A 24,898-nucleotide genomic window follows, 5' to 3' on the forward strand; every position below is an offset into this window, starting at 1 on the left:
ACATGGTTAAATAAAAAAGGGTTCGATTGATAAATAACATGTTGTTTCATCATTTAAAAAACAAATCATTAAAAAAACAGATTTGGATTTAACATTTTAATTTCGTAGGGTGCGTAATTTTTGAGCCATAGGACAACGGGAGATGAACAACGTTACGATCGCACCTGAAATAAAACGTTGGTTGCGCTTTTGATATTTGACCATGAGATGGAAACAACGTACTTTATAACAATGTCTGAATTGCGTCGTGCTCGCAGTTTTTGGTTTTGTTCATGTATTTTAACTAGATTGCTGGTTTCTTTTCTAAATACAACCCAAACACGGGACTAAGCGTATTGTTTATTCCCCCTGTGAGTGCCGTTGGGCAGAAAGTAAAGTTAAAATAATAATAATAAAATGTAATGCTTTGTCACCAAAGCTGAAGTTGATAAAAAACTAAGAACATCATGTTTTAGCCTACACTCAAAGTTGTCTATCATAGTGTATCATATGGGATTTTTCATTATGTACAATTCGGTTCAAAAGTCTGGGGTCAAAGCGACCCCAAACTTTTGAACGGTAGTGTATGTATAACAAAACTACATACTGTGGTATTGAAAGTTCCCAAATGGCTTTAAAACAGAAAAAAAAAACTTTATTTATATTACATATACATTCATATATGCTGTTTTTTTTTTTTTTTTTTTTTTTTAACTGTTTTGTTGGGGGTAAGCAATTGAGCAGATAATTGGAACAACAGTTATTAGGATGGGCAGGGCTGCAGGCAAGCAGATAGATGGGCAGGCAGGCCAAAAGACAGGCAGGCAGATAGATACATTCCTATTCTGAGTGCCCTGCTGCCACTTTAAAGGGTACCACGAATAGAAAGACATGTAGTTCTTAAACGATAAATTCTAGTACGAGTTATAATCATTTGATCTTAAAACCCCTCTTAATGTTTTCGTTTTAATACAAGTTGCAAAATTTTAAATCAAAAAAGTAACTAGTAGCTCGCCATTGTTGTTGATGTCGCAGGGCGGCGATGTCACATGAGTACACTGCTGTACTTCCACAGTGTCACTCTTTAACTATGTTAGGTAGTGATTTAAATACACCACAAGGTGTCAATGGCGAGTATTAAATTATCAAGCCAATGACTACATTTGTCCCTCGACGGACGCCGTAGTTTCCTTTTTCGTGCGGGTCCATTTGTGCCTTACGTTCATTTGTACGTTGTCTTCACAACATACAAGACTCCTGACATAGTTTGTATATTGTGACTAAATATTGCCATCCAGTGTATTTGTTGAGCTAAACGAGTTGCTAAAATGTTTAAATACAGTTTCACCAAAGTCTTATGCGTATTTTGCATAATTCAGTGACGTGCGGTCAGGGGAGGCTCTGCCTCACCTGTCATCATGACAAAAAAGTAATTATAGCATTGATTTTTTATTCATATTTGTCCATTGCTCTTTATGTATGACTCATTTCAAACATTTTTATAGTCAAAATCGCTGAATTTGCCTATTTCCTGTTCAAATAAAGAAATGAAACGAGAGGTGCGGCAGCAACGAGTAAAGCCTCACCTCTGATTGCGCAATCCATAACAAACCGGGTTGATACATGGAATTGGAGCGTGCTGGTTGCCGTACATCTGCATGTCGCCATTATAATGTTTCCACATACGTTTATTTGACCTGATTTTCCACAGTCTGGCTAATGTCTTTATCCCTTAAAGTTTAATGTTTGTTAGCGACATATTTAGTTTTGCTGATGGGAAATAAAACCGCAGTGAAAAGGCACAGGCTGCGGCAGATAGTACTCTGCCGCACTGCAAAGGGGCGTACGTGAAACTAGACTTTCCGTTAAAAGTGGACGCGGTTAACACAACACCGGAGCTAAAAGGTTTGCTTCAAACTACGGGACAGAAGATAACTCGCGCTTTTCAAACGGACTGGTACACCGGAAAAGACTGGCTATGTGGCTGTCCTTCGAAAAATCGCCTTTGCTGCTTTCCCTGCCTTTTCTTCTCAACTTGTGCCAATGTCTGGACTAACACGAGATATTGTGACATTAAAAAACTACCACGAAGCCTCAGCAAACATGAGAGCTCGACCACTCACATTCAAAGCCTGATTGCTTTAAAAACTTTTGGAAGCTCAAGGATCGATTTGGCTTTGAAGAACAGCGGAAGCTCAACGGTAGCATCCTCAAGGCTAAGGTAAAAGAAAACCGAAAGAGTTTGAAAGACCTCATTAATGCAACCTGCATCCTAGCTAAACAGGAGTTAACATTTCGTGGTGAAAGCGTGTAAGCTCTTCTAAACGTGGCATATATGTAGAACGATTACATGGTTTTGCTGAGAAAGATGAAAGGTTAGCTAGACATTTGGACACGTCCACTGTGTTTTCTGGCATGTCAAACAGAACACAGAACGATCTAATTGAAGCAATCCTCTCCATTGAGGCGGAGAGATTTTTTTTTAAAGTAAAGGAAAATAAGGAGGACTTTTACAAAAAGGGCGTAGGTTTGCATAGGGACGGTAGGTACATAACACTACCAACTTTTCAGGATGCTAAAATTGTCCCCACAAACTTTTAATTAGCCTTACCTTTTTTGCATGATATAATGTTCAGTTATATAGAGAATTTAGATCTTTCAATAGTTCCATATGTTGTAAGGATAGAATTGACCCTACCATTATTAAGTGAATCATTTTCATTATGTTTATGTTTGCTAATAAAAACCAGACATTTATTCAGGAAGTTTTCAAAATGTTTCTTTAGTATTTTTTGAAAACAAAGGTTTGAATCGAACAGTGTATCATCTGAACCAATGCACGTAAAAGTTATTATCAGAAGATAAGGATTTATTTTGCATTGATCATTTTGCCTATTAATTAATTAGGTTCATATACATGAGAAATGTGGCCCTTTGCCCCCTTCATCCAATCTGTTTGGTCTAATTGATGTCCCGTCCCCAGCAAAAAGTGTACCTACATGCAAGTTATGCTGTTATATCGTCCCTACGAATGTTGAGACCAAACCTATGCCCTTCCAAAGTAACGCCGGTTTTTGTGGTGAAGGACAGGCGCAAGACCACAAACAGTTTTCATTTCAATCTTATAAAAAAAAAAAATAATAATAATAATAAAAAAAAACAGCTTAGACCAAGAAAAATACAATAGAATATTTAAAAACTCAATTTTGGCCTTAAATAAAATATTCTTTGTATATTCTTTTTGGACAAGCGTTCAGGAGGCATCCAAACCAGATGGCCGAACCCCCTCAGCTGGCTCCTCACAATGCGGAGGAGTAGCGGCTCGATCCTCCATCCCGGATGATCACTTTTTCACAATTATCCAAGAATGAACTCTTTACACTCTGCGTAGTAAAATCGGGGACGCGGCGTCCCCTTGATATGTGTTGGCCATAACGTCTGTTGTACCATAAAGAAAATAAATAATTTTTGGGCAGTACATAGACGAATAGTAGCTCTTTCATTCAATACCAGATGTCCTGACAGATCCAGATACCTGTTGCATTGTACCCAAATGAGTTTTCCGCAGAGCCAGGCGGTTTACCAAAAATTGACCGTTACCAAAATTCTTCACGATGACCGACGTAATTTTGACCATGTCGGTAAATTTGGTCATTTAATAAAACAAGTGAATATAGTCTTTTCATCCCGCTTTGACGCTGTGTTGTTCGGCTACGTTCGTTCCCCTTTAAGAAAGCAGTCAGTGTGTTTACATGTGAAGTCACGTGGTTATCAGGAAATCAAGCAAACAGCAGCCCAGTAGGCTAACGCTAGCGGCTAATGCTACAAGCAAACGTGATGGAGTCGGGCTTAAGGGAGCTTAGCCAAACTTTCACCCGACATTAAGTAGACTCTTGGCGGCCTCCAGGCAGGCTTTCACCCGCTTTCCTCACGATTTCATGAGAGGGTGCTTCTATTGCTTTCTACTGGCTGACGCTAGCGGCTAACGCTACAAATGAACGTGATGGAGTCTGATAGCGGCTCTAACCTTGTCAAAACGGCTGAACTTAATGAGTGGATTGGGCACCGACTGCATCTAGCAATTAGTATGTCGCGTTATTTTGTATCTGTGTGTGTGTGTGTGATTTCTTTGACAGCTTTTATGATGGTAAAGCATTCACCATAAATTATAATCCAACAGTGGGGCTTATAATATCACCATTTAATGGCCACCGCTATTTTTCTGTATGTGCTTGCTTTATTCTCTGTCATTACGGCCATCATAAAATCTTAAACGCTTCATTGGCATAAGAGCAATATAGCTTTAGCGTGTGTGTCTCTGTGGTGGGGGTGCATATGTGCGTGCATGTATTTAAAAAAATGCTCTGAAAAAAAGAAGAAAAAAAAAACAAAAAACAGAAACATTGAAGTAAAAAGCAAAAAGTAATAATGTCACATCAGCCATGAACAATAAGTTGTCTGTTTGAAGTGTACTGTTCAAGTCGTATGTCATTTGTGTTACAATGACATGTTTGCACAGTCGTCGTATTGATTTGTATAATGTTGTTCAAGTCATACTAGCTGTTATAAATGTTCACACTTGAATTCTTACTGTTTACAAGACATTTTCATATACTTAATGTTTAGACTGCATGTACAATTGTTAAACATGTTAAATTGAAAGCTGGTAAATAAAAAAGAGAAACAGTACAGAAAAGCAGTTTCTTTTCAGGTCAGTCACGTCAGCCTCTCGCCATAGTACACGCACACACACACCCACGCATCCCCCACCCCACACACACACAATTTAGTTTTTGTGTCTCAGTTTTTGTGTTTGTTTTTGTGTCTGTCTGTTTGTCAGTTTTTGTGTTTGTTTGTCTATCTGTCAGTTTGTATATTTGTTCGTGCCATGTGAGAGAATATTGTCAAAAGCTGGAGAGGTCATTAGCAAAAAGAGGAACCGGCTGAAACCAAATGCTGCTGAGATGATTCTGTTTTTAAATAAAAATGTGTGAAACACCCAAATCCCCATCCCAGTGTCACTAGCATTCTATACACCTACCATCAAGAGTTCCCTATTGCACAAGCATTTGCGTATTTCATTTAAAAGTAACACAACAGCTTTTTTTTGTTTGTTTGTTTTCATTATTATTATTATTATTTATTTATTTTTTTTATTAATCTGGGGGAAGAATAAAGAATACATTTCAGGCTAGTGGTCAAACCCACTACTGCTCGCACATCAGACATAGTATATAACCACCATACCACCCACAGGTTTCATTGTTCAGATGACACTTGGTCATTTGGTTAGATGACAATTCAATATATTTTTGTCCAGAAGATGTCACCACACTGAATTGTGTCAAATGCCTCGTAGCACGGAACCATCTCAACACATTTGCTTCAGCGGTACAGAAAGCAGCGGTGAAGCAGTGTCGTCTGTCGTGACTCACCACACTGATTCGTGGCAAATGCTTCATAACACTGAATGAACCATTTCGACACGTTGCTTGATATATATTTACTGCTTCAGAAAGCTAAGGTTTCTCCATCACTAGTACGACCCTAATTTCCAAATGTTCCACGTGACGTTGAGACGTGTTTGATGCACGAATTCTTCTTTGTTTGTATGTTTGTTTTCTTTTGATGCACGAGTTCTTTAGAGCGTCATCCTCCAGCCTTTGTGTCGTTGGACGTGCGTGCGTGACGTAGTCAAGCTTGTGTGTCTGTCACAGAGCGAAAGAGGCTTGCGTCGTATTAAATTCTCCTCTGAAGTTTATCTGGCTGATCTTCTATCTGGACCTGAGAGATGAAGAAGGCACAATCGCTCCTTTTCCAAGCGTTGACCGTGCTTGGCATTTGGGCTTCGCTTGGTGAGTTCACGTTTTTATTTGACTTCAAGGTTCACTGCAAACGTTGTTGGGACTGGATTTGTTTCTTCAGATCATTAGGGGATCAATATAAAAGGGCATTTTATTGGCCCCACCTCGGGGAAATGTATACTTGTCAGATTACTAGACATATTAAGCAAACTGTCAGTCTCATTTGAAACAATGGAAACAATACATAATACATCCGCGGTTTTGAGACACTTTCTGATCCGACTGTGAACTTTTGAAAAAAGGGTGTAGTAAAGCCTATTTAAAACTAACGACTGACTTTAAGCATTGATATACCACTCATTTAACTCACTGACCGCCACTGACTGAAAACCTGAAACATTCACTTCGGTTTGCCTTGGAAGGCTGCAAATGGATTGGACGTCTAGCACCGTCATTGGCACAGAAACGTGAGAATCCATAGCCAGTCCTCCCAGTTAAGAATAAGCGCACTTCTGTTGTTGTCAGTAGTAAGCTAAACGAACCAAAATTATACATTAATACAAATGTATATATATAACTATTTTAAAACTATTAAAATTATTATGAATTAAAAAAAAATAACACTAAATATTACTATTAAATTGTATAATAATAATTTTAATTTAATAATAATAAATTTAATAAATTCATAATAATTTATTTTTTAATTTAATTTTATAGTATTATATAATACTATATTATTAGTAGTAGTAGTATTACTAAATATAATAACACTAAATATATAATACTAAGTATTGACTAATGGCAGTTAAATACTCTTGTAGTTTAGTTTTGGTTAGTTTTAGTTTTATACTAAAGGGTCATAGTATTTACCTATGATATAAATAAATATCTACTTTTTTTAATTCCATTATAATCTTAATGATTTTTTAATCAATAAATTATCAATAAACCCAATAGATTTGTATTAATGTATAATTGTATTTTTTCATATATAAATAAAATTAACATTAAAAAATAAAAAATAAATACATATATGTTACAGTTCTACATGGACTGAGGTTTTCAATGCAACGCTTCACATTCCAGGTGTTTTGTTTCACATTGCGAGATGGATAATTTTGTATGTGGTGCTTGTGTGTGTGTTTTGTCATAATGTATCAAACGTAGGAAGAGAATGTCCAAAAGACATGTGCTTCAACACAACAGAAAACTTAGCTCCAAAACCATTGTCTGTGATCTCAATTGATCTGGATCATGAATACATATAGGTTGAGGTGCTGGAGGGGGAGGGATAATTGAACTTTTAATGACCGAAGGGAAAACAAACAACAACAAAAAACCTGCAGTTGAACACAATCTTGATGACTTTTACAATTGTTGTTACAATATGATTAACACCCCCCACCAACACAAACCTATATAAAGACAAACCGAACACTTTAAAATGCAACTTTTTTTCACCTCGACCTATAACCTTACTCACCTTGTCTTCACTGATGCAAAAGCATCTATTGCACTTTCATATGACAGTTGTTTTGGAAGGGCACTTCTTTCCTGGACTTGGTGGGCTTGGACTTGGTGCTGATGTGGATAAGTTCGCTGTAAAATGACACATTTCAAAGGTAAAGCGTTGGTCAACAACATGTCACTTGTATTCTGCTTGCCTTTAGCCAAAGCATCGAAAGCGTTACTCTTTGCACATCCTAAGTGTGTGTGGGTGTGTGCGTGCGTGTGTGTGTGTGTGTTTCAGACAACCCTATGCTGAGAGCTACAAACTCTTTTGTGAACAAGTGATCCGTCAAAGGATTATCGTTGACAAAGAAGTGCTCAGAATGGACAAGCCAAGAAGGTTGTTCGTGAACATCGTGAAGAACCATGAGGATCTTGATGCTTCAGACTACAGGTAATTTATAAATATTCATACTAAAAAGTTTTTTTTTTTTATTTTTTATTTAGTCTCTGAAAAAAAGCCTTGAGAGAACGTTTCATTTTGTTCTCTTTGGTGTATTTGTGTGAATGAGAAATATAAGCGCAAGAGTGAATGTATTATGTGGGTGTGTGTGATGTGAATATGTGTGTCTTGTGCTCATCTTTCCCTTTAACTTTGTTTCAGGCGGGATATGCTGAAAAGAAGATTGAAGTGTGATTTCCCCCAATTAGTTTTTTATGGGGAGAGATTTGTCTCAAAAATATTCTCACAAATGCTTTCGCGATTCACACATATCTTTTGTAGATGCACAAATATATCAGAGATTTTCACATGTATTTTCGAGATCCACAAATATATCCATGAGTTTCACATGTGTTTTTGTAATTCACAAGTATATCCTCGAAATTCACATGTGTTTTTTTTATGTAGTGCGTGCACTCATCATGAATTATTGTTTGTAAGCATTCGAATTGTATATGGGAATCAGCGGCCGAGTGCATTTATTTTTGAGACAAACATAACAAGAAACGGTCAAATTTTCTCACACAAGCGCATTCGCGATTCACACTTGTGTTTTTCGAATTCACAAATACATCCGCGATTCTCACAAATACATTAGTGATTTTCACACGTGTTTTTCAGATCCACAAATACGTCCGCGTTTTCCTCGTGTGTTTTTTAAATCCACAAATACTTCCGCAAATGTCGCATGTTTTTTTTAATGATGTGCGCGCAATTATCATGACTTGACATTTTTTAAGCATTCAGTTTTGCTTGTGAATTGCTGGAGCTGTGTTTTTTTTGTTTTTGTTTTTTTTTTTAAACAGCGAACACGCGCATTTCTTTTTGAGACAAACGTCACTCGATGTTTCACCAAGATTTTCTCACACACAGTAAACCAAGAATTTTCACGTGTCTCAAATAACCTCCGCCTCAGTCCGATAGGCGGCAGTATTGAGCGCATAGAAAGGTCAAAAGTGCCCATCAACACAGATGGCAAATGGTGTTCTACTTATGTAGCGCTTTTCCACCTTTCAAGGCGCTCAAAGCGCTTTACACTACATCGCCATCTACATACAGGTGACGCAGCACCAGGAGCAATGTGGGGTTCAGTATCTTGCTCAAGGATACTTAGGCGAGTTCATCAGGGCAGAGAATTGCACAACCTCTGGGTTGGGGGACAACTACTCTACCGCAGAGCCACGCCATCCCCATCCCCAGATCACATACGGACACCTAGCGGGTGACATTACACCGGGCAACAGATAAACAGGTGTCTTGGGTCCGTTGGAAAACCTACCCTATTCCATTTTTTGTTTTTATGTGTGTTAATAAAAAAAAAAAAAAAAAAAAAAGAGAAATGAATCATCTCCCGTTTCCCAATTAAAAACTGCTAATTCAATAACGGAAACGAGACTTAATCCATTTTACCAATTAATGGTTTTGAGCTGAAGTCGAAAAACAAAATATGTCCAATATTTGTTTTTATTAACAACAACAAAAAAAAACAACAGCACAAATATGCCAGGGGGTTATAAACATTTCAAACATTGCACATCAGGAAAATAACAAAACAAAACAAAAACAAAAAAACAATGAATAATGCTGTGAGCAATTATTCACAAAGAGATTCAAGTTTTTCCACAAATATTGTTATTTTCCGCTTTTAGATTATTTGATTTTTTAAACAGATTTATGTAGCACACAGTCTCGTTATGAAAGTGAGAAAAAGAAGGTAACAGCTTGCTAAATTTACATTTGTGTAGGTAGAATTTCGACAAAATGACAAGATTAATAATAGAAACAATCTCTTTCTTGAGATTCTTATAGAAACAAAAACAAAAAAGACATTTTCCCATTTGAGTTTGAAGTCCACATGTGTAGGCTCCTGATTCTGAACTTGCAAAGTTCTTTCCAAAATTTATTGGAAAAAGAGCAGGTCCAAAAAAGGTGCTGAACTGTCTCTGTATCAATGTCCCACTTTAATTTTTTTCATGTAGTGGTTTGCAGGATAGTACTTATCTATAGATAATTTTGAAAGCGACTTCTTTGACCTTACTTGTCAACCGAAACATATTGGGGATAGTCCATACTTAGGCGTGGACCAAATGATATCTCCAAAAAGACTTAACATATGCTTTGGATCTAATCTCGTTCTGAAATAGAGATCGAGTATATCTATTCAAATTTTTGTTATGTAGTAAACATAATTTCCCCACACTTGAATTTAGTATATTTGGAGGAGATAAAGTTTGAAATGGCATGTTTACATTTCTGCACAGCATAATGAATCCTGAAGGAATCGCATCATCAACACTAGCATATTGCTTAGGTCTAACTGGTAACTGAAAATAATCCCAAAACTCCGCGTAAAACATAGGTGCCATTAAAAAGTTGTGACACAAAAAGTGTCTTCTGCCTCTAATTGTCCAAAAATAAAGATTTGTTTTTGCAAAGAATTCAATGAGCCATGACCCGGAAGACGAGGCCTTATTGAAGAAAAACATCGTTTTCCGGTTCAAGGCTCATTGTAAAAGCGAACTCGGAGGAAAACAAATATTGGTCGTATTTTGTTTTTCGACTTCAGTTCAATAAATTGACATTGTAAAAACGGATTAAGGTTCGTTTTTCGTTTTTTATTTTCCAAAATTAGAAGGAAAAACAAACGGCCTCAAGGTACACGGACAGTCTTGATAGTTCTTGAAGTTTGGGAATCATACTTTTATAGTCTATGCGCTCAAAACTGCCACCTATCAGATGAAGGCGGAGGTTATTTGAGACACGTGAAAATTCTCGGCTTACTGTGTGTGAGAAAATCTTGGTGAAACATCGAGTGACGTTTGTCTCAAAAAGAAATGCGCGTGTTTGCTGTTAAAGAACACAGCTCCAGCAATTCACAAGCAAAATTGAATACTTAAAAAATGTCAAGTCATGATAATTGCACGCACATCATTAAAAAACATGCGAAACTTGCGGAAGTATTTGTGGATTTGAAAAACACTTGTGGAAAACGCGGACGTATTTGTGGATCTGAAAAACGCGTGTGAAAATCACTCATGTATTTGTGAGAATCGCGGATGTATTTGTGAATTTGAAAAACACGTGTGAATCGCCAATGCACTTGTTCTTGTTATGTTTGTCTCAAAAATAAATGCACGCGGCCGCTGATTCACAAATACAATTCGAATGTTTGCAAACAATAATTCATGATGAGTGCACGCACAACATTAAAAAACACATGTGAATTTCGAGGATATATTAGTGGATTACAAAAACACATGTGAAACTCATGGATATATTTGTGGATCTCGAAAATACATGTGAAAATCTTGGATATATTTGTGCATCGACAAAAGATATGTGTAAATCGCGAAAGTATTTGTGAGAATATTTTTGAGACAAATCTCTCCCCATAGTTTTTCACACCCCTTTCCAGCGCAACATGTCTGAAATGTTTTTTTTGTTTTTTTTGTTGGAGACTTTATCATCAACAGACAAACTTTTAGACAGGATACCTCAGTCATCAGGTACATCAGCTACCGACTCTACTGAGGTAAGACAAGAAAGTGACACTGAACAAATGGCTAGCACACCATCTGGTTGGAAATCCACAGAACAAAGAAGGACACTTTACAGTGCAGGGCTGCTATTGAGGACCATTCTAAGCGAATCACCCTCACTGAAATGCCCATGGCCTCCCACAGCAGAAGATTTAAATGTATGTGAAGCGAAAGCTGTTGTGCCTGTTGAACAGTACAATCGATTGGTGCAACAGAAGAACCAACACTAGCCGGGTATGTTGATATTCCTGATGATGTGAATCTAAAAGTTCTCTCTCTATGTCAAGACATTGTGTATCTGGAATGTCCATTCCTCCAACAAGTGATGCTCTCTTCCAACACAGCAAAAGGGCAAACTACGAGGCAGCAGTAATGCGACATTGTCTGACTGGTATGATGTGTGCCCCTTCACCAATTGGCAATGGATGGGACATTGAGGATGGTGAATTAACAGTAAAATGGATGACTAGAAATCCTGCCCCAGATAGTGTGCTACAGGTAATCCACTGTGGTTGCAAGATAAGCAAGTGTGAGACTGAAAGATGTTCATGCTTGTCTGCAAAAATGTCCTGTACAGATTTATGCCACTGCCAGGACTGTGAAAATATTTCAAAGGAAATGGGATGATGACACTGATGATACTGATATTGATGAGTAATCACCCACCATCTCTCCTATGTTTAGTTTCATTATCAAAATGTTACTCTCCATTTTAACACCTTTAAAACAACAACAAAAAAAGGCTCTTTTCCCTTTTCCAAAAAAATAGACCTTTGTTCAATTTGACTGCCAAAAAAGATGGATGTTCCAATGAAGTGCTATTGTTTTATTGAGAGTGCACATTTCATATATGTGTGTGTATATATATATATGTGTGTGTGTATATATATATATGTGTGTGTATATATATATATATATGTGTGTGTATATATATATATATATATGTGTGTGTATATATATATATATATGTGTGTGTATATATATATATATGTGTGTGTGTGTATATATATATATGTGTGTATATATATATATATGTGTGTATATATATATATATATATGTGTGTATATATATATATATGTGTATATATATATATGTATATATATATATACACACTGATACACGGCCCATGGGAAAACCCATGGACAGTGTATCAAATACTTGTTCTCCCCACTCTATACATATATATTCCTAGATTTTGACAAAATTGGTGCAGGGAAACGTTGGGTGAACTTTTAACCCAAAGTTCAGAAGGGTATTATCTTATCAAAAAATGCATTGAACAAGTAGTGCCCAGACAGTGGAACGAAACCCATTTTCTAGGCACTTTTTCAGGGTCCACCCCAAGGCCTAATTCTATTTAACACAAGACTTATTTTTCATCCCATACAATTTATTTAGCAATTGGGGGAAATTACTTAGATACATACTGTAAAAATATTGGAGTAGAGAGATAAAAACAATGATGACATTTTGCTGCTGTCTGTTGTATTTTCCGCGTTCTGAATCTTCCCCATTGGGCTGATTTCTAAATCAGCTGAAATCGTTACTCTGCCGACGTCATCACCTAGATGGAGGCACTAGAGCGCTACAATGATAGGCGGGGCTAAACGGCAGATTAAAAGAAACATTTCTCTTCATCTGCGCTTTGCCAAATTGTTGTATATAGTCGAATGATCTCAAAATATGATTTTAATTCACATAATAATGCTATTTAATTTCATCGTGTCACAGGCGCTTTAAAAGTCAGTGATTGCAGGACTGGTTTACTTTCAAAAAGTGCTTGAGCCGAGTTTTGAGGGTTTGTATTGCGGGACACTCCCTGATGGCCCTACTATGACCCTAGTCATGGGGGCGGGGGCAAATCAAATACTTAAATAGTATTTTTTTAAATTAAGAAACAAAGCACATGAAAAAAAAATACATAGTAATGAAGTAATAAAATAGAAATAATTCTACATGAAATGAAATTCATTCTAAAAAAAAAATCAAAACTTCAAAATATAAATGAAAAATTATTGAAATAAATCAAGATTAAAAAAAATAATAATAATAATAACATTAATTCAAATAAGTGTCCCATGTGTGAATTTTGCTGTGGGAAAGTTATTCATTTAATTTTGTTTTGTTTGATGAATCTTGTGACCTCTCATATCTTAACTCTATGGCTGCCTCTTACGGTATTCAATCCATTTCAACTGATTGTTCGATCGCTTCCAGCCCCTCCCAGTTAAAATGGATTGGACGTCTATCAATATCTTTTACTTATTACCACAACAAAAATTGTGACCTGGGCTGGCGGTGGTGAGGTAAACTAATGATAACTTTTGGATAGATGTCCACTGATGTGACCACTGTAACCGAAAGGGTTAAACATCATCCTCAAAAATAAAAAGTGCAAATTACCACACAAATGTTCCTTTTTGTGCTATACACAAGTGTGGATGCAACCCCGTTGGTTACATAACTCTGTCGGAATGGCTGACGGTTACCCATTTGATTATTTCACCTTATAACGCATACTGTAGCTTGATCTGAGGCTGAAATGCATCCCAACTCTTCTTTCTTGATTTCTGTCCCAATTTACATCCATTGTCCAGTTCACTGGCGCCTGTGGCACAGCTGTGATGGTGTGTGATGTAATCCTACTTGGTTTAGTTATTGTTGGGTAAAGAGACATACTATACATTGTATCCAAAAAATTGTCCATTGCTGCCAGTTTGCTTGGATTTAATAAATCAATATTAAAATCTCCACAGATGAAGAATGTTTTCTGCTTAATAGTGGAAAACAATTGGCTCATCCATTCAGTGAAGGAATCAATACATGAACCCGGTGATCGATAGATTCAACTGACAATTATATTTTTCTTTTTTTCATTGGAGATCTCTATTGTCAAACATTCCAAGTGTTCTTGACATATCTATTCAATTCAATTTTATTTGTATAGCCCTAAATCACAACAAGGTTGTCTCAAAGGGCTTTGCAGAGGCAATATGATACAAAATCAGAAACAGCAAATGAAGCAATGAAGATGAATACATACATTTCAAGTCCTGGGCATCCCCCATCCTTAGACCCTCCATGTCGGCAAGGAAAAACTCCAAAAACTCCAGAGTCTTTGGGAGAAAATGAGAAACCTTGGGAAGTACCACACTGAGGAGAGATCCACTCCCGGGACAGATAGGCAGGGAGCACCAGTACTGCTAATGGGAATTAGCAGGCGAAGTTACAGTCCGTAAAGATACATTGGAGTAAAGGAACAAGAAGAGGTCCATCTAGCCAGATGAGACGGGGGTAGCAACGAGGACATCCATCCAGCCAGGGGTCCGGACAGTCAGGAGGCTGCAGCTGAAAAAGGGGTGGGGGGAAAGGGGAGACCGGGTGACGAGTGATGAAGAGACTAGACAGATATTACCATATTACTAGATATTACCATTGGAAAATAGAAATTAAGTAAGACAAGTGGTACTGTAGGTAGAGTGAGAAAAAGGAGATAGAACTCAGTGGCTGTACTTCCCCCAGCATTATAGCTTCTAGTGCAGCTGTATCTGTTAATACCATACATTTAATTGATTTATGAATATATAGGGCAACTCCACCACCAGTTTTCTTTTCTCTATGTATTTTAATTCGTAATCATCCATAAGAAAATCAATACCTTTATCAATATTAAACCACGTTTCTGTGATCGCAATTATGCTGAAGGGGTGTGTAAATTGGTGCAGATAGTCTTTGGTAGAGCTGACATTTTTGTACATGCTTCTGCTGTTGAAATGTATAATTGACAGTTTTGCCCATTGAGTTGATATGATTTTCATACAGATCTTGTGTAAAAATAATCGCAATTGGTAACAGTAGAAGAAAAGAAATGATTGTCAGGATCACTTTCTATATTAGGGACTCTTTTGTTGGACTCGTTGGATTTAAAGGCCTCAAGTTCTATTTGTTTGTTCTGAAGGGTTCGCAGAAGTGGATCAATGTCGCTCTTATTCCTGAGTACAGTTCGTGTGTTTGATGTATCGTTCATAGTCATTGTATGCAGAGATGGTACCTGGTCTTGATAGGTATCAGTACTTTTCAAGCTCTTCAATATCTCGCACCATCAGCACTTTTGCTTCCTCAGGCGTTCCGTTCCATTTAATGTATATTTTACAATTGACTACCCACGTGTGTTGAATCTTGCGTTGCTTTTTAAGATATCTTGCCTTTTTGGCGATATCAGCATTCTTCCGTGTTAAGTGATCGTTCATATATACGTCGGTACCCTTCAACTTGCGACCTTGTTTCAGCAGCATTGTCTTGTTTTTTCGACTGATAAATCTCACGATGATGGCTGGCGGTCTGTCATTCCTCATCGGCATTGAGTGGCACGCCTCGATGTGCTCCAAGTCCAACGTTATTCCCTTGCTCCGAAGGTAAGATGCCACTTGTTGCTCCACCGAGTTTTCCTCCTGCTGGCTGGGTTCCCCGTCGTCCGTGGCCACCGCACGCGCATAAGTGCGCGGTCGGATCTTATAAATGACTTTCCAATATATGGATTTAAAATTAAGACGTTGCCGGTAAAATGTTGTCTGTAAAAGTTGTAAAGCAATAAAACAAACAACAAAAATGAATGAAATGAACAAAAAACATTTTTTGTAATGGGTAAAAAAAATATTTTTCAAAAAGATCATGTGACTAGTGTTGGGTTTTGTGTTGTTTTTTTCCTTAGTGTGACTTGTCTCTGTGATTACCCATTGATTTCACCTGTCGTGCCTGCACATAGTGAGTCCTCCTGTATTACCCAGCTGTTCCTCGTTGTCTCGTTACCCCTTGTCTGCATGTGTGTGTGTATAAAAGCACCCAGTTTCTTTTCAGTCCTTGTTGCGTCATTGTCAATGTAAGTGTCTATGTCAACGTCAAAGTCCATGTCAGGTTCTCATCAGCAGTATTCACGCCTATCCAAGCCCTTGTGTTCCAAGTGAGTTTTTGAAAAGCAGTCTTTTGTTAGTGACAGTTTTTGTTTGCCTCAGTGCCTTCTTTGGATTATCACAGCCTTTGTTTGTACTTTGTTTTTCGTTGGCTTTAATTAAATCATTTTTGCACCATTCATCTGCCTTGCCTACATTTCCCTGCATTTGGGTCCACCTTGCCCGCCCGCGCTCCCTGACAACTAGCACCTTAGAGACGGTCATTTGCTTTGCTAAGCCACCCCCAAAAAACACTGGAGGTCAGAAGAGGCAAGATGGATATACATCATTTTTTTCAAACCTAAGCTTTCAAAAGCGACAACAACTACTGAGCGAGAACCAAGAACTGAAGATGTGGACCATGAAACACCGGAGAGCATCGCCAAAATGGTGAGCGGAATTTCAGTTGGCTCCACTTCAGACGTTAACCCCCAAAAATGGAAACAAGGTAAAAAAAAAAAAAAAAGTTCATTTTCAACGTATTATTATAAATGATGTTCCTGGCTGAAATATTCAGCCAAAACAGATGCGGCGTCTACTTCTCCACGAGGTAAGACAGAAAAACGCACACACGCAGACGCACACACAGCTGGGATGCCTGTATGTACGAGCATGGGCTAAGCTACTATCGGAGCATATATCGTGTAAGTTGATTTTATTGCTGACACTGCGTTTCGGGGTCATCAACATTTTTGGCCCCTCTTGCCAGAAAAGTCAAACTCCACCTTATGGTTTTACCACGCGATACTTTTTACTTTGACTTGAGTAGATTTGTGATGAAACACAACTCTTACTCCACTACTTTGGGCTACACTAGTCATTACATTTTTCGTCTTTATTGTACATATTGACTTTATTCTCGCAAGAGGTGCCGACAGTGGCCGTCTCAGTTGTACCAATGAGACGTCGCAACAATAACCACATGACTCCATTATACGTTATAAGTAGCGGTAACAATGTTTGTTCTCCGCTAGAGGGCACTCATGCTCTGGGTGGTGATTCATCGTGTTGTTCTGGTCTGAATTTGAGGGTTTGTGTGTCATCTTTTTGGCCGGATAGGTTATAGTACAGTATGATAATGACAGTCCATCTACTAGTAGATGAAGTTGTGCTTTGAAAAAAATATATAACATTATTATTTTTTTTTTTTTCATCAGACATTGTAAGCAGTTACTGACAAAGTTACTCCTTACTAGAGTATTCTTTTCAACGAATATTTTTTACTTGTACTTGAGGAATGTTTTGGATAACTACTTTTGCTTTTAACCACCTCAGGTCAGACCTCGAAAAACTCTTGAGTCTGGTCACTCGTACATCGAAGCGCCACTATTTTTGCTATTTGACTATCACTTCACCATTAGCAAATGGACTGGACATTTGTCGCCGTCAATGACACAAAAACACGATCATTCAGAGGCAGCTCTGTGTGTTAATCTTGTCTGAACACAAAATTGGAATTGCCAGTGGGTCCAATGCGTGTCCATTGGCTCTTGATTCAACTCATCGTTGACCATAGCAAATTGAGCCAAGTCTTATCACCAAATTCACAACAACATTTGGAATGTCTTGCAGTCCTCTCCAGCATTTACCACCTACAATATATGCAAGCAGAAAGCTGTTGTGGTGAGAGTTAATACTGGCTCGGAATAAGACTGGTTTGGTTTAACAGAGGTCAGAGGGGGGGTTTGAATGACATGAGAAGGTAATCCCATGAAAACGGGAAGTGCGACTACAACAGTTGGCCGATATCCAACCTTATTCTGACCTACTAACGAGCACATGAAATCAACTAATTTTACAGATCAAAAATGTCATTTATTTACACACTGTGGTTATGATCTCCAATAACACTCCAAAGTCTATCTTTTTGTTCTTAGTATTTTACTCATTGCCTGCTATTGACAGCTGTAGACATCCAACTCATTTAAACTGGAAAGAATGGTTGTGAATGCTCATCTTTCAGTGTCATTGGCGACACTAGATATCCAATTCATTTTGACTGGAAGGGTTGGCAGTGGTCAGTCGCTGCTAGCCTCTCCTAGCCAAAATGGATATGGAGGTCTGGTGCCGTCAATGGCAACCATACGTTGTGTAAAAATGAGTGCCCTATATAGGATTAAAATTGCAAATCTTTTATTCAGGGTCAAGAAAATGAATGTTTAATAGTTAACACATTTTCTCTTTTTAAGAAATGAACTTCTGATGGAAGGGGGAAAAAAAAAGAGCAAAAGTCACTGACCATCCATGTCAAAGTGTTTCCAGATGTCGATGAACTGGGCGGTTGTGAGCTCGGCCAGGTGCAGGTGAGGTTGCCGAGTCTGGGCTGCCATCTCGTCTCTCCCCCGTGGATTGGATGCACTTGCACGCAGGGCCGGCCCAGGCCACTTAGGGGCCCTAAGCAAAATAATGCCAAGGGGCCCATATTTTTGGCCCACCATTTCGTCACAGAGTACTGTGAAACCCATACATGCAATCCAACCCATACGTCCACATTTTTTATATTAATCAGATTTTGTTGCACTGCATACTCAAACTTCTCACCCCAAACGATTGCCAGTACTTACAGTAGATGGCGCCAAACCTTTTTCTGATTGGCATACTACTTGATAATAATGAAATGACTATATCTACGCTCTCCAGTCCAAATGCATATTATGCCAATATTTCGTTTTACTACAATCAGCGGAAGCCGTACATTTGCCGTTGCCGACAGGTGACAGCTTGCTCCGCTTTACTTGATTCGCTCCAGGCTTTTGCCCTGCAGCTAATGGCAATTACCAGTACGACATATTGACCAGCTCTGCTGACAACAGCGTTCAAGTTGGAGTGTCTTGCACAACAACAACAACAACATCAACAACATGCTCAATTACCGCGAAACTGTTGTAGGGCTGAAGCTACAGAATATTTTAGTAGTCGATTAATTGATGGACTAGTCAGTTGGAATAATCGAGTAATCAGATAAGGAACATGAAAAATTAAAATACCTGAGCTCAGCCTCAAAGAGTATATATAAATATATATATATATATATATATATATATATGTAATATACATATATATATATATATATATATATGTAATATATATATATATATGTAATATATAGATACATATATAAATATTTTTTTAAATGAGGATCTATGTACAACAAAAGAACAATTGGCTAACTTGCATAGAGAAAGTCAGCTAGCATATAAATGCTATAAAATGCTAAAGTTTTTTTCACAATGCTCTTAACAAATGGTTCAGACACATATTCCCACAAAAAACGGCTAAATATACCTATAAACTAAATTATGAATGCATTAAAAAACATTAGCTCAAACAAAAACTTAGCTTACGTTGGTGTTAACAGGGAGCAGTTGGATTCAGCCATGTAAAAAGAGGCAGACCAGAGGGCAGTGTATCCACCCTAATCAATAAAAGTAAATGCAAACACTTTCAAAATAAACCATGACAACACCACTTTCATTAAACGAATACTCGAAGCAACAACATTTAATTCGAATGTTTTTTCTAATCGAATACTCGAGTTCATCGATTAATCGTTGCAGCACTATACTGTTGTTTCTTTTCTTCTCCGATTTTCTTCTTTCCTTTCTCTGCTCCAGAGGGATAAATTCTCTTCCACATATCCGTGCATCTATTTTCCAAGCAAGTTTGAGCACCAATCATCGCAAAGCAGGTTTAACGTCACTCCCCAGGTTGCCAGATTGTAATGACAAGAAAATGGATGTTTGCATAGATCAACGGCAATGCGCGCCACATTATTCACGATGCTCTATTAACAACGTATAAAATGAGGTTTCCAGATTGGGGCCCCGCCCCCGAGTGGTCAGGGGCCCTAAGCAGCTGCATAGTCTGCGTATATGCTGGGCCGGCCTTGATCCTATCCTATTGTTTAGCCACAACTGGATTCATTACCTTGTTACTTTTAATCCTTCACACAGCCGCTGGAAACAAATGTTTTATCCATCTGCAGGCGACCATCGTGATTTTACAGCACTATTTGGGTGTGTGTCTGCCTTAAGGCAAAACACTACCGCTTTTGTCCAACGGCGTCGCTGAAATTGACTAAAACTGAACAGTTTCCAAGTGTTGCCATTGACAGCACTTAAACCTCCACTCCATTTGAACTGGAAGGGCTGGAAGCGAACGAACGTATTCGCTGTCCCCCTCCTTGTTCAAATGGAGTGGATGTTTACTAGTGACAAACAGATTGAAATTCACAGACAAAAAAAATAAACTAAATGATTGTACACGTACATGACAAAGCAGTACTAACAATGCATTTGTAATTGCAATCATTTTCTGGGAGAAATTGAGCATTAACTGACAGAATTGCATGGGTGCCAATACTTTTGGCCAGCAGTGTACGTCGGCTCCTTCATTGATGATGTGAGTATGCGTTGTAAAGTGAATTAAAGTCGCTGCACATAGACTGTGAACATTCCTCACAATGCTTGGTGGAGAAACAGTTGTGTTGATGTCTTTTTGGGTCCGTTTTTTTTTTCCGATCGTACACAATCGTGATCTAGTTTTTATCGGCCATGACTGTTTGCTTGGATGACCAAACGTCCTCTTTGCCCGGACATGTCCACTTTTCACGTCCTGTCCGTTGCATCCGGCCTGATTTATAAATTTGTGAAAATGTCGGATTTTCATGATTTTTCACGGGAACAATTTGAGGAGAATCGCCTGCCTGCGTTGACGTGGCTCCTACTAGTAGTGTGAGAAGTAGTAGTTCTGAGAGACGTTTATGCTGTTGTATTGTGTGTCGATGTGCTGACTTTATGCAATAATATGGGCCATCAGTTGACCCTTTGCGGTGCGTTGCTGCCACCTGCTGGTCAGAATAATTCGCGGCATCTGTTTTTTTTTGTCACGGTTTTGCCCATAAGCTCATTCACTTTCACAGTGCGGTTGTCTAGCGGTAGCATTGACACTCGTGAATGCTTTCGGTTACGTTTCTGCCTCGGAAACAAATGTCTAAGTATTTTATGTGTATAATAACATATGGATGGGCAGTGTATGTATACCTAAGTGGTGAAGGGTCACATGTACAAAACTTCTTAAGTTGTGGTGTCTTGTAGAGGCCAGCCAATCGGAAGGCCACAGTGCATTGTGGGTTGAATCGTTTGTGAGAATCGTCTTTGCTTTCATCATTGTCTTTGATAAATGGGACACTCGTGTTGTTTGAAAGGCGATAATTCAGTACATTTATTTATTCCATGGACAGCACAGAGCTCTCCTTTGCTGCAGCAGTTATAAAGTACGAGGAGTCGGGTCAATGTGCGCATGGACTCATTTTTCCGTTCAAAATTAAGGCGATAAAAAAAGGGCAATTCAACAGAAAATTGCTCAGCTCTTTCAGAGAGAGGAAAGAATTGAAGAGGCTTATTTCATTAAATTTTGTTACATTTGTTAGATGGGGAGGTTCAGAACATCTTCCATGTCAATGTGCGATCTTCAAAATACATTCCATTTCACTGTAAGTCATTTGTATTTTTTGTGACATGATTATTTGACAAAAAATTTTCACAATTGTAATTCTATGTTCTTTCGGAGTTCAATTTTTGCATTTAGACGTGAGGAAATGAGGGAAAATAAAGAGATAGAGGTTGGGAGAGGTTGGGGTTTCTGCTATTTTATTAACTGTTACATTGAAAAATACAATTTTGAATGAAAATCAACTTCTCATGTTTACCTTGTGATAGGATGTGTAATGCAGTAGCCTAATGCATGTGTAATACCGTTTTATTTTTATGTGTGTAAAAAAAAAATTCTGGCTCCGTTCATGTCGGGGAGTTCCAGCAATGAATTCTAGCCACTTTCCCCTCTGGCGGTCACCCTAGTTAAGAGCCGTCATGGCGTCAACATCCTGAGAAGAAGCAGCACCTCCCATTTTACTGCGCTGGCAGCCTCAAATCAGCCTGACGTTGGTGACTGTCACATCATCCTCCACCAACAGCCTGTGGATATCTTGCAGATCATAACCATCATTCTCGTATTCCACCTCAAAGTCGTTGCCGACGGCCAAGCGGAAAATGTCGTCGCCGCACTCGATGGTCATCTGTAAAAGAATGCATGATTAGTCCAGCCGACGTGAGAAGAAGCTCCAACCACCTCAATTTTTTGTAATTTGATGGTGTGCCTAAAATGACATAATGACCTCAAAGTCGCTTCCGGCTGCGAAGGGGAAGGAGTCCTTTTTGACGATCTTGTTGACATACTTTCCATCAACATGACTCCCGATGCGGGTCAATAGCTCAAGGTCCCCATCTTTGAAATCAACTTCGATGCGCATCGGGGTGTCTTCACCGTGGCCCAAAGATAGGTGGACGATAAACCTGCAATACAGACAGGTAGTTCTTGTAACAGCGAACCTAACACAACGTGGGGGAATGGTGACAATTACTTGGTTGGGTTCGGCTTCACTTTTCCTTGGATGACGATGATGCAGCCAGCGTATAGACGCTCTTTGAACAGCACTTCGGAAACTTCCTGCACGCACACATAAAGGCAGCGTGAAATTGATATATCAGTCAAGCGCTAATCGCTATGGGCAACCTCCAGAACATGCCAACTACAACTCATACAATCGTCAACTCACCTGGTACACATCCACTTGGAGGTTGCAAGTGCCTTTAATGCCGTTGTACATAATCTCATCGCTATCTGGTATTGAAACAAACATCAACCAAGGTAGGACACATGAGATTTGACATTAAGATTTTAAGTGTGAGTGAGCACATTGCATATTAGGAAGCCATGAATCTTCCCAGCTAAATAATCAGCACACCATGTGATCCTGTGCTCCATCGGTAGACCACATTCAAGCTGCGTCCGCAACACGGTCACGTTTCACAGATGTATATGAGCGCAGAACACTTGCAGCCTCGGAGTCAGAAGTATGATAGTGCACAATTTGCCAACTAAGCAAATGTATTTGATTGATAGGCAGCTAATAATGATGCCTGAATCTCTCAGAATGGAAAAAGTATTAGTGGTACAAGTAGGCCTCTATTATCAATCGTATGCAAGCTCATTCTTAAAGTAGACGAAAGACTAACTGAACTATATGAGGGGCCGTACAAGACATTTTTCATTCTGGCCCTCACACACACATACATTCTCCATTCACATACATATTCACCCTCACACACATATATTCTCTCACATTCATATATTATTCACTCTCCAAACTACGGCCCGCCTCCACATTCGGTCCGGCCCCCTGAACAATCAATTTCTTTTTTTTCCAATAGTGTTATTTATTTCCTGGCTTTTTTCTGTGAAGAACCCAGAGGGCTATTTGGTTATTATCTATTTAATTAATAGTGATAATATTATATTATGTTGAGGTAATTATCGAGGTTTGATTGATTAAATATTTGCTTGGTTGATTGATTGAATATTTGCTTGTGCTCATACATACCATAAATACATAATGCCATATTTTTCTTACTTATATAACCAGTAAATGATTATTGCTTGCTATACCAGGTTGTAGTATAATGCTTAAGTGTTACAAAGGGTAAAAGGGGGTCGGGATGACAACTATTTTGCTTCATGGCCGCATCATTGCGTAACTAGACCTTCCGAGGCATCTTCAGCACCTGGCGTCTGGACTTCCGTCTAGACCTTCGAGGACAATTTTCCATCCATGGCCGCAGCGTTGCATAACTGAAGTGTCTGGATTACATAAGATCTTGCTTCCACATGTGTATTCACTTAGTTCCACCTACATGCACACACATATCCAATCGAAAACCACATGGGTGTCTCCAGCTTGCTCTCCCCTCCCTTAGGGCGACATCCATCTTTGTTTAGGACAAACCCCTAAATAAAATACCAAGGAGGATATTTTTCCTCGAGATCAATTTTGGTGACTCACGAGTCACATGTTGCTCTCCTTGGCCAAGAAAACTGAGTGTCTTCTCTCCTTATGTCTACCTAAAGATCTATTTTTGAACTTGACATATTATCTTTATTTTATATTATTAATTTTATTTACTTTTGTTCCGTGAAGAATCCAGAAAGGGTTATTTGATTGTGGCTTTCTGAAAAACAATTCATTTTTGCATTTAGGCACTCCTGCAATCGTCACACTTTTTCTGTTACAAACTGACCCGGCCCCTCATCAGAGAAGGGAAAAGTTATGTGGCTCTCACAGGAAAAAGTTTGAGAATCCCCTGCTCTAATCGAAAGCACAGTGTAGTATAGTTGGTGCACACCAACAGAAGGCGCCAACTCACCTTGGCATCGCTTGCAGATGTAACGTCTAAGGGAGGTGCAGGAGAGGTCGTTCAAGCGACCTCGACGTCCCCCCATCTCAACACAGTCTTCATTTTGGAGGTTAGGCTCACCTGCATCCCAGAGCCTGCACAGAAGTACCTTTCATACCGAGATCCTGCTATAAAACAACCTTTCGGCAGCTGCTCTGAAGCTCATCCCTAGTTGAGCATCAGTCGCATTTACAAATCAAGTGCAAAAAAAAAAAAATAAAAATAAATCAATACATGAAATTATCCTTAAAAATATATAGTTAAAAAATATATATATATGATTTTGCTCAGTAAGAAGATTTTTTTTGTAATGATCACGTTTATTTCTTATAAGTGTGTTTCTTAGATGGACTTTTAGATGGAATTTTGTAAACCAGTGAA

The 24,898-nt window shown here is 38.5% G+C and overlaps 1 protein-coding gene and 1 long non-coding RNA gene across 7 annotated transcripts; one reads left to right on the top strand and one right to left on the bottom strand.

Moving 5' to 3' along the window:
* Positions 1–5,670: 5,670 nt before the first annotated feature.
* Positions 5,671–17,380, top strand: LOC130911420 (uncharacterized). Of its 6 annotated transcripts, none has more exons than XR_009062100.1 (5): positions 5,671–5,834; positions 7,317–7,408; positions 7,537–7,689; positions 7,900–11,510; positions 11,621–17,380. It is a non-coding gene; the product is annotated as an uncharacterized LOC130911420 (long non-coding RNA). The 6 variants fall into 6 exon arrangements; XR_009062103.1 differs by having other exon boundaries at positions 5,677–7,408; positions 7,900–11,269; positions 11,331–11,510; XR_009062101.1 differs by having other exon boundaries at positions 5,679–5,834; positions 7,292–7,408.
* Positions 17,381–21,860: 4,480 nt separating this feature from the next.
* On the bottom strand, positions 21,861–24,655 carry LOC130911419 (galectin-4-like). The gene is made up of 5 exons (XM_057829240.1): positions 24,488–24,655; positions 22,843–22,907; positions 22,648–22,733; positions 22,402–22,579; positions 21,861–22,302 (listed from the first exon to the last, which is right to left on the bottom strand). Exons 1-5 carry the CDS (start codon positions 24,561–24,563, stop codon positions 22,153–22,155), a joined length of 555 nt encoding a protein of 184 aa, XP_057685223.1. The 5' UTR covers positions 24,564–24,655; the 3' UTR covers positions 21,861–22,152.
* Between the last annotated feature and the right edge of the window lie 243 nt (positions 24,656–24,898).

Source organism: Corythoichthys intestinalis, unplaced genomic scaffold (genome assembly GCF_030265065.1).
Source record: "Corythoichthys intestinalis isolate RoL2023-P3 unplaced genomic scaffold, ASM3026506v1 HiC_scaffold_44, whole genome shotgun sequence".
NCBI lineage: Eukaryota > Metazoa > Chordata > Actinopteri > Syngnathiformes > Syngnathidae > Corythoichthys > Corythoichthys intestinalis.